At 40.8% G+C, this 9,275-nt stretch overlaps 1 protein-coding gene across 1 annotated transcript; it reads right to left on the minus strand.

The window, feature by feature from the left end:
• Positions 1-6,292: 6,292 nt before the first annotated feature.
• Positions 6,293-8,046, minus strand: LOC123439806 (chaperone protein dnaJ 72-like). The gene is made up of 3 exons (XM_045116473.1): positions 7,493-8,046; positions 7,309-7,363; positions 6,293-6,603 (listed from the first exon to the last, which is right to left on the minus strand). Exons 1-3 carry the CDS (start codon positions 7,936-7,938, stop codon positions 6,595-6,597), a joined length of 510 nt encoding a protein of 169 aa, XP_044972408.1. The 5' UTR covers positions 7,939-8,046; the 3' UTR covers positions 6,293-6,594.
• Positions 8,047-9,275: the final 1,229 nt, after the last annotated feature.

A 9,275-nucleotide genomic window follows, 5' to 3' on the forward strand; every position in this document is an offset into this window, starting at 1 on the left:
AACCATAGGACTTATTACCAATCATTTATAAAATATTTTTCTCGTTGTTTTACACTTGCTACCTTGTTGTTTTTATATTTTCAGATTACAAAAACCTATATCTACTATCCATACTACACTTCTATCACCATCTCTTCGCCAAACTAGTGCACTGATACAATTTGCCATTGTATTGGGTCTGTTGGGGACACAAGAGATTTTTTTGTATTTGATTGCAGACTTATTTGAGAGAGACCATCTTCATCCTACGCCTCCCACGGGTTGATAAACCTTAGGTCATCCACTTGAGGGAAAATCACTAATGTCCTACAAAAGTCAACGCTTGGAGGCCCAACGTAGTCTACAAGAATAAAGTGGTGTAGTAGACATCAAGGCACAAGAGAGCTGAGCTCCGGATCATTGGTTCTGTTATCCTTCAGTTCAAATATATGAGCCACAAAGAGAGCTGATGTTGCAACTTCTTTTTGCTTCTACTCATTTAAATGTTATGCTACTTTTGTGCTAAATTTCATATACTATAGGTGCTTGCCAAAATGCCTATGAGAACCAAACTATTTTGATGACATTTGATGTTGTTGTTTGTGTGTTCTAGATTAAATTTGTCCCTATTTTTGTAGGTTGTTGCAAAAACAACATGCATAAGTTCATCTTTTGGATGCTTTTCAGTACATCTACTTCCCAATGGTGAGTCTAATTTCCTTTGTGTTTCCATCTTCATATAGCACAAACAATAGCGTGTGGTTGTGCTTGAGAATGAGTACCGTAGTGTCACTTGGTTAACCAATTTTATAATGCAGATGTGTGGCTTAAGGTTGTACAAAATAAACTATGCAAAAATTGAAAGTGTCAAAGTCCACCTTGCAAAACAACATCAGTTCTCTCTTGAACATCCATGCATCGGTCCAAGAGTGATTGTAATCAATAGTTTGGTTTTAGTTATGTTCCACGAATTTCTAGAATCCTAATTGATTTGTTAGTGATATGAGCTCCCACTTCACGGCTCCATGATCTGCAGCGGCGTTCTAGTCCAGCCCCATGGCTTACATTAACTTAGTTGTTATAGCAAAAACGGTAAACAATTCTTTTTATTTTTTAAATTTATGATGTTACTATATGTTACTGTACATTAACTTGGTTGCTCTTTTTACATGAACTTGTACATTGCCTTGTTAGGTTGTGCGTCTACGGCTAGAAGTCCACAATAGTCAACAAAAAATGTCTACATCAGTTCAGACTCAAAAAGACCATAAGTTAAGAGGAAGAAAAAGATCACTAACACGTTTTGGACAACGCGGGCCGTCACAGGAAGAAAAAATAATTCATCATTCAGTTCAGGTTGCTCTAGGATTTGTACATGTTTTGGAGAGAAGTAATTAACTTGGGGTTTCAGTTCTGAAGCTCGAGTGGTCCCTATTGTATAACAAATATGTGTTGAATAGTTCTATTCATCTCCATACATAAGTTCAAAAATTTAAGTTTTTCCCAAGTGGTTGTTGATTGGAGGGATGTGTACTAATGTACCTTCCCTGTTGGATTCTTATTTTATAGAATAAACATTTGTTGTTTTGTACAGAAATAATTATTTGATATATGTGATGTGATCTGCAAACTAAGTATGCATATTTGGTTCTTCTTGTTTTTCTAACAACAAGATAGTACAAACCATTGAACGGTCCATTATACGTAGATTCATTTGAAACCTTGATTTAATTTTAAGTCAAAAGCGCATAATTTTAAGTCAAAAAAAATGAAATTTGACGAAAATAGTCACACGTTGAAATAGTTACATGTTCAAAATCCACGGAGCAAATTTTGAAACGTTCAAATTGATAAACGTGGTAAGTTCGAACAAAAATAAATAAATCATAAGGCAATCATACCGTAAATCATTGAAAAGGTACGAGGAAAACTATACCGAAAAAACAAAGAAAAGTCTAGTCTGTGAAAATACGCTCATTACAGACCCATACGGACATCAGTTTAAGTACTTTCATTTCGAAACTGTTCAAAATTACTATATCAAAAATACCTCAATACAAACACACACAAATATCAGTACGAGTACTGTGTATTTTGGTCGGGAAAACATGACGAGGGTCTTACCGTATTCAAAATTACTCTCATATGGTTGCGAATTTGAGAAAACATTCAACATGACTAAGTTTTGCATTTTTGATAGCTTTGCAACGGTATATTATTTGCCTCATGTCAACAAGGTTTTTAAAAAATCAGGTTTAAAACCAAATTTCACCGAATTCGAATTCAAATTTAAACCATAAACAATCAGAAAAAACTTTCAATACACAAAAGTTGTGAATTTTCCATAGCTTTCTAACACCATATCATTTGCGTCAATCTGACAAACCGTTTGCAAAAAATCACAAAAATACGCTCCGGCCAGAATTTCATTCTTTTTCAAATTACTTTTAAATCTTACAGAATTTGGAAAACATTCTACGTATGGAATATGCGGATTTTCTCCAGCTTTCCAATGTCATCTCATTTGCTCAATTCCAATAAACCGTTTGAAAATTAACACTAAAATACGATTCGAGTTTTCGGTTTAAAAACGATTTTCTTTAAACTGCTCTTAGACCATGATGATTTTGCGAAACAATTCTATATGATTGTAATCTAAATGTCAAGAGTTTTGCAACGATATATTACACACCCCGTTCCGACCATTTTTTCTTGCAACGTTTGTTATTGTTGTTTTGAAGTAAACAGGATGATCAGTTCGACATAATGAAATTAACAGTCCAACCGCTCGAATTTGTCAGTTCAACAATTAATATTCTGTTACGTGAAACAGCATAACTCCCATATATATATAGACACAACTAACATCCAGAAAAAGAAGTTGTTTTCTTTCTTTCTTTACCATTTTCTCTTCTCTTTTGTATACGGTAATTAGTGCATCATAGACATGATAACTCACGTACCGTGGTAAACTTTTGACCCTAGGTAAAAAAAATGTAATACACCCGATAACTTATATGTAAAAGAGCATGGTAATTATACACCACAAACCTAATAACTCACTCACAAGCACCATGGTAACTGTTGACCCGTAGAAAAAATGTTGTTGTAAGTTGTAACACACCCGACAACTTATATGTAAAAGAGCATGGTAATTTATACGTCACAAACCTGATAACTGACGTCCAAACATTGTGGTAACTTTTTTGACAACATGACCAACAACTTTTTATGTAAAGAGCATGATAATTTATATGCCACATACCTGATAACTCACGCACAAACACCGTGGTAACTCACACATAACAGTATTTTCTCTAGGTAAAAAGTTACCTTGGTGTTTGTACCTAAGTTACGAATATTGCGGTGCGTATACTACCCCGATATTTACACAAAAGTTACTAGAGTTATGTTTTAAACAACCTTTTTTCCTCAGATTAAAGTTATCAGGGTGTTTGTACCAAAGTTATCAGGTGTGTTGCACGTATATTACCATACTATTTATACAGAAGATATCACGGATTAGTTTTCAATAATTTTTTCCCCAAATAAAAAATTACCATGGTGTTTGTACCTAAGTTATCAGGTAAGCGATGAATATATTACCATGTTATTTTACACATTAGTTTCTGAAGGTATGTTTTCTAAATAAAAAAATTGCAAGTCCAAGTTATCGTGTTGTATGTGCCTGAGTTATCTGGTGTGTGATGCACATATTATCATGTTATTTACATTGTAGTCAACATACTGTGTATTTAACAACTTTTTTTTGGGCCAAATTACCACGAGTATAACATATCACTTAAGAAGTCTGGGTATATTTGAGCAACTTTTTTTCTGAGCCAAAGTTAAGATATATCTGCCCGTCAAGTTATGAGATCTATATCTTGTCAAAAACAAGTCGTTTTTTGTGGGCCGGCCCACTAGCACGCTATAAGGATGTTTGTATAAAAGCTATCACGGTGTTTGTATATTAGTGATTAAGTTTGATATGCGTGAGTTATCATGCAATTTACACATAAATTACCGGGGATGTTTTCCAATCAACACTCCCCCACATGGTCAAAGTTATCACGAATACCTTGCGTATTGTATCACGCTACTTTCATATGAGTTACCAGGGTGTGTTTTAAAAACGTGTTTTTCATCCGATCGAGGTTTCCACAATATCTGTACACAAGTTATCAATGTTGCATTGAGTAAATTACCATGTTAAAACCATGAGCTCAAGTCATATCTATGTACAAGAGCACAAGAGTCTTCTATGTTAAAACCACGAGCTTAACTCACAGCTCCTATATATTTTCGGTAAAAATGTATTTTTTTTTGTAATTTTCTACGTAAAAAGTTTGTAAGAAAAAATATTGACAGCAGAATAACACTCGATCAGATCTGCGAGTACAAGAGTCTGCCTCAACATGAAGGTATGAAAATTATCTGACATGAATCTAATCACGACATAGAGTTTGTCTAGGTGGTTGATGATAGATTGCTAAAACTCCTTGAGCTGTCAGGTCCCTTCTTAGACTCTACAATCCCTCCTAATTTTTTACCGAAACAAAAAGGAAGACAACCCAAAAAAGGAGACTTCAGGAGTCAAGGACGAAACGAGCGAGGAGTCAAGGACGAAAGACGTGCTGGATGGAGCGGAAACTGTGGATAGGGGATGGGGGTCGTGCAAAACATGCGAGATGGACCGGAAATTGTGGGGGCTAATGGTGATCGTTTGATTTGAAACCAACAGAATCGGGATCGTTCGGATATATTGCAGTTTTCCGAACGTCCACTATTTATCTTTAAATGTAATATGAATCCACTATGTGTATGTGTTAATGGACTAATGTGTCACATCAATTACACTCCTTCCGTCTCATAATATAAGGCGTTTTTTAAGCTATCCTTCCGTCTCATAATATAAGGCGTTTTTCAAGCTATGTTAGCTTGCAAAAATGACGGAGGGAGTATATTTATATACACCGCTTGGAACACAAACCAAGATCACAGTGCAACCTTAGAGAGGGTGGATCCAAATCTTTCAAGACAGAAAACATGTGTTCCACGATGGAATCTATTAGTAGTAGTTAGAGCATCTCCAAGAGCATACCCATATTTGCTCTCAATACCCAAAAACTGCTTTTTTGAGTATTGCGGGCAAAAAACTAGCTCCAAGAGCATACCCAAAAATGGTCCCCACACAAAAAAAATGGATCACTACCCATTATCTAGCCCAGCATTGGCATATATGGGTATTATGGGGCAAATACCCATCCAACCCAAATCTCGCGCGGGAACTGGAAACCGCTCGCGCGGGAAGTTTCCTCGTCGCCTCGCCTCCCCGTCCGACCCCGCCACCGCGCGCTGCCGTCGCGCCGGCCGCCGCCGCGCCATGGATGAGGGGGCCGTCGACCCCGCTACCTCCGTCGCCCCTCCCGCACCCCCTCCCGCCCCTCCCGCCGCCATGCCTGCTGCCCCCGCGGCCACGACTTCCAAGCCGAAGGCCGCCCGGTGCCTAGGGTTGGCGAAGCCGACGCGGCCGGTCGCCGCCACCCCCGCTTCTCCTGGCGCGCTGGAGAGCGCCGCCGAGCCTGCTCCGACCGCCGCCCCGTCGAAGAAGAAGGGCACGGCAAAGCGGCCTCCCCGGGACCCGGCGCTCGCGGAGAAGAAGAAGGCGGCCAAGAAGGCCATGGCGGCGCCTCTGCCGCCATCTGCGACCGTGCAGGTCCCGCCGCCATGCCCTCCCGCACCTCAGGCGTCTCAATCACCGCCGATTGTGCACGTGCCGGCGTCGCCGACGGCCACCACGGGTACTGCCCTTATGGTGCTCGACCAAATGCCCGCAAGGTAATTGCATTGTTTTTTTTTGTTTTTAAATTCCTGTTTGTTGTATGTTTGATTTGTAGTCAAATGCAATTCATTTGTAGTACAAATTTCGTGTAATGGTGGTGGAGGTGGTGGCGGCTATGGTGGTGGAGGTGGTGGCGGCTATGGTGTTGTTCTATGCACCGATGAACTTTTATCTTATGTTGATGATGCACTTTGTGATTGGTGATGCATTTTGCTACCGGTTTTATGGATAGTGATGAACTTCTATGATGGATTTGAATGAGTGTGCAATTGTTTAAATTATCTTGTGTATGATTTCTATTAAATTCGGATTATATTGTGTTGGTGTATGATAAATGTTGGAGAGAAGTAGAGAGAAGGAAATGATCAAAACAATGAAACCAGTTTTTGGGTATCCAAATATGGGTAAGCTTGAAAAGCAGAATTGTTTTTGGATACCCAAACCTTCTCTCTCCTCTACCCATAATGGTTTTGACTACCCAAAATATGGGTATGCTCTTGGAGATGCTCTTAGCTAGACAAAATTTACAAGGATTCTAGTATCTCTCATGCCAATGCCATGTGCCACAAGTTCAGAGAATGGCAAGAGTTACACCTTATGCGTTGCTCTCTCACACCTTGCATCAATGTGGAACTAGACATGGAATGGTAGCCAGTGGGTCACCTCATGAGCCAGTTTCAAACCCAGTTCATCTACTCTTTCTCTTCTGAGGGCTCATTCTTCATCTTCTCTTCTGACTCCTCTGCTTCCTTCTCTATGGACGACTGCCTTCATGATTTCTGCAAGTAAACAGACACACACGAAGGTCATGCATTGCATTTAATTTGACTATCAACCCAAATAGCAATCAATAAAATAAAACATCAGCAATGGCAGGATACAATTTTAGTGTTGCATTTATCCATAGGGCAGGCGAACATCAGCGCATCGATACCTGCATTTTGTAATTTCGAATAGGACATCAAGCTGGCGTGTTTTAACTTGCTAACACAATATTTCTATTTTCACAAAGCGAACAACCGTCAATATTGCAGGATGCAAATGAGCTAATTCCCCTGTACCCCTCTTTTGTCAGCTTGAGTAGCATATCTTCTGCAGTTTCTAACCAACTCTTTAATTTAATTAGCTTACTCACTACTCCCTCCGTAAAGTTTTATAAGATCTTTTAGATAACCACTTTAGTGATCTAAGTATAAAAGATCTTATAATAGTTTACAGAGGGAGTAACAATCAAATCAGCATGCCAATTTGCTTGGTTACCATCCACATGGCAATATGGCATATACTGGCACAGACCAATGATTCCAAATTCGTTACTGATTTTAGCAGACTTCATTAATAGTAGTAGACATATAATGGGAGCATGAATGGACTGAAACATGCATATTAGCCAAATGTATCTAAGAGAACAGGAGTTGACTGATTAACTAAGGGGAAATCAAAACCCATCGATTATTTTAGAGGTTGAGGGGTCGTTCACTTACCCAAGTATTATAGAGCTTCCAGCCATCTATTACAACTTCTGCGACCCTCAGAGTGCTGCAGCAGAGTTATCGTCATGAGAAATCACATTTCAGATACTGATGATATCACCGGCATTAGAACGGGTGGCCATGGTACAAGAAACAAAAGGTTTGGCGCCGACTTAGCAGCCAAATTTGTGCTTACCAGCAGAGCAAGGGGTACCAATTGGCTCTCATCCAAACGCCCAGACTTTCGCCTTCCCTCGGATTCGGAGATGACCAGTCCTGAAAATCGCCTCCGCGTCCGTGTCGGTACCTGTAGCGACCCGAATGCGATGAGGAGGCCCCGCCATGCCCGTAGCCACCCGAGGCCGAGGAGGAGCGGGATTTGGCGCCGTGTTGACCGAAGCCGCTCCAAGCCAAGGAGGTGCGGAGGTCATACTCGGCGCGGCGGCTGTCATCGTAGAGGACGTGGTAGGCGTCGTAGACCTGGCGGAAGCGGCGGGTGGCGTCAGCGCGGGTGGCGGCGTCGGCCTTGGCGTGACGGTCGGGGTGGTGGAGGAGGGCGAGGCGGGAGAATGCGGCCTTGACCTCGGCTTTGCTGGCATCTCGCCGGAGCCCCAGCGTCCTGTAGTGGTCGGCCTCGCCCATCACGGCCGCGGTAGCGAACTGGCTTTTCCCTCTCTCCAAGATCGATACGGAGGGTTTGTTATGGTTCTGTCAGGGTGCGTCTTGTTGTACTGTATTTTTCAATTTGATTCATTGTTCTTTGTGGGGGTAACGGGTACGTTTAGAAGTCTCGGAGCAGGGAAAGGATACGGATTGCATGAACGTGTGTGATTCGACGATGAAATTACACGGAATTTCTCTTTTTGCCGATAGCTTACCAAGTTGGCCACTTGGTAAATTACACGGAATTTCAACTCTCATTTTCCCCCTAAATAAATGCAAGAACTACAAATTGAGAGTAGTTTAGATGGTTAGGTTCCTTGTGATAAAACCAACCTATTAGGGCCCTTTTGATTCATAGGATTTTTAAAACGCAGGAATAAAAAAAGTGTAGGGTTGAAGTGGCATGTTCATTTGAATCCTATAAGACTAGCAATGAGTGTTTGATGTCATGGGAAACATACAAAAATTGTAAAAAGAGGTTGGAGCGGATGTAAGATTTCAAGTACAAAATATTTTATAGGAAAAGTTCATATGGAACCCAATCCAATAAATCAAAGGACCAATGTAGAAAAAAACTCTAAGGATTTTAATCCTCCAAATATCCTGTGAAATTCCTTTGAATCAAAAGAGCCCTTATTGTTTACCTAGATTCAAGCCTTTTCGAAGAGGTAAAATCCTATGTCATATTAAAATTGTATTAATGTGATGGGGTACAAAGTATAAGATTGCATTCTGAACCCTAAGGTTGGTAATCGTGTCTCTAAAAACTAAACCCCACAACTTATATTTGCACTAGGGGTACCTACGTTACACCCATGTCGGTGGCCAACATGCGGGTTATAGAGCAATCCTTGAAATACACACCAAGTCTTCGGAGGTTTCCATCTCGGTTACGCCAAGATTTGCAGCTTCGATCGTCCTTCCTTCTAGAGATCGGAGGGCCATAAGCCTCGCCCATGGACTTCGGGCCATACAATTTAGTACCCCTTTGTTCAGGACACCGTTAGTAGCCCTTGAACTGGTCTTCAAAGTCAAAGACTACTGCTCCATCCTCATATTAGTCTCTTCAGCTTGGCAGGCTAGTTCCCTCTTTATTAGTTCATTGACGGTGTCATGGACAAGGAGGTACTCACCACGTCGTCTCCCGACCAGGTTGGTCACGCCGAGGACCCCATGACAGTTCACTAATGGGTCACTTTGGACAACCCATGACATATACGAGGAATATTTCACGAGACTTAGTGATCAACACAATGAGTCCTCTCCACCGATGTAGCCGACTAGGATTCTTTTTATCCTAGGCCTCCCGTACATTA

The sequence above is a fragment of the Hordeum vulgare genome, chromosome 3H (genome assembly GCF_904849725.1).
Source record: "Hordeum vulgare subsp. vulgare chromosome 3H, MorexV3_pseudomolecules_assembly, whole genome shotgun sequence".
Lineage (NCBI taxonomy): Eukaryota > Viridiplantae > Streptophyta > Magnoliopsida > Poales > Poaceae > Hordeum > Hordeum vulgare.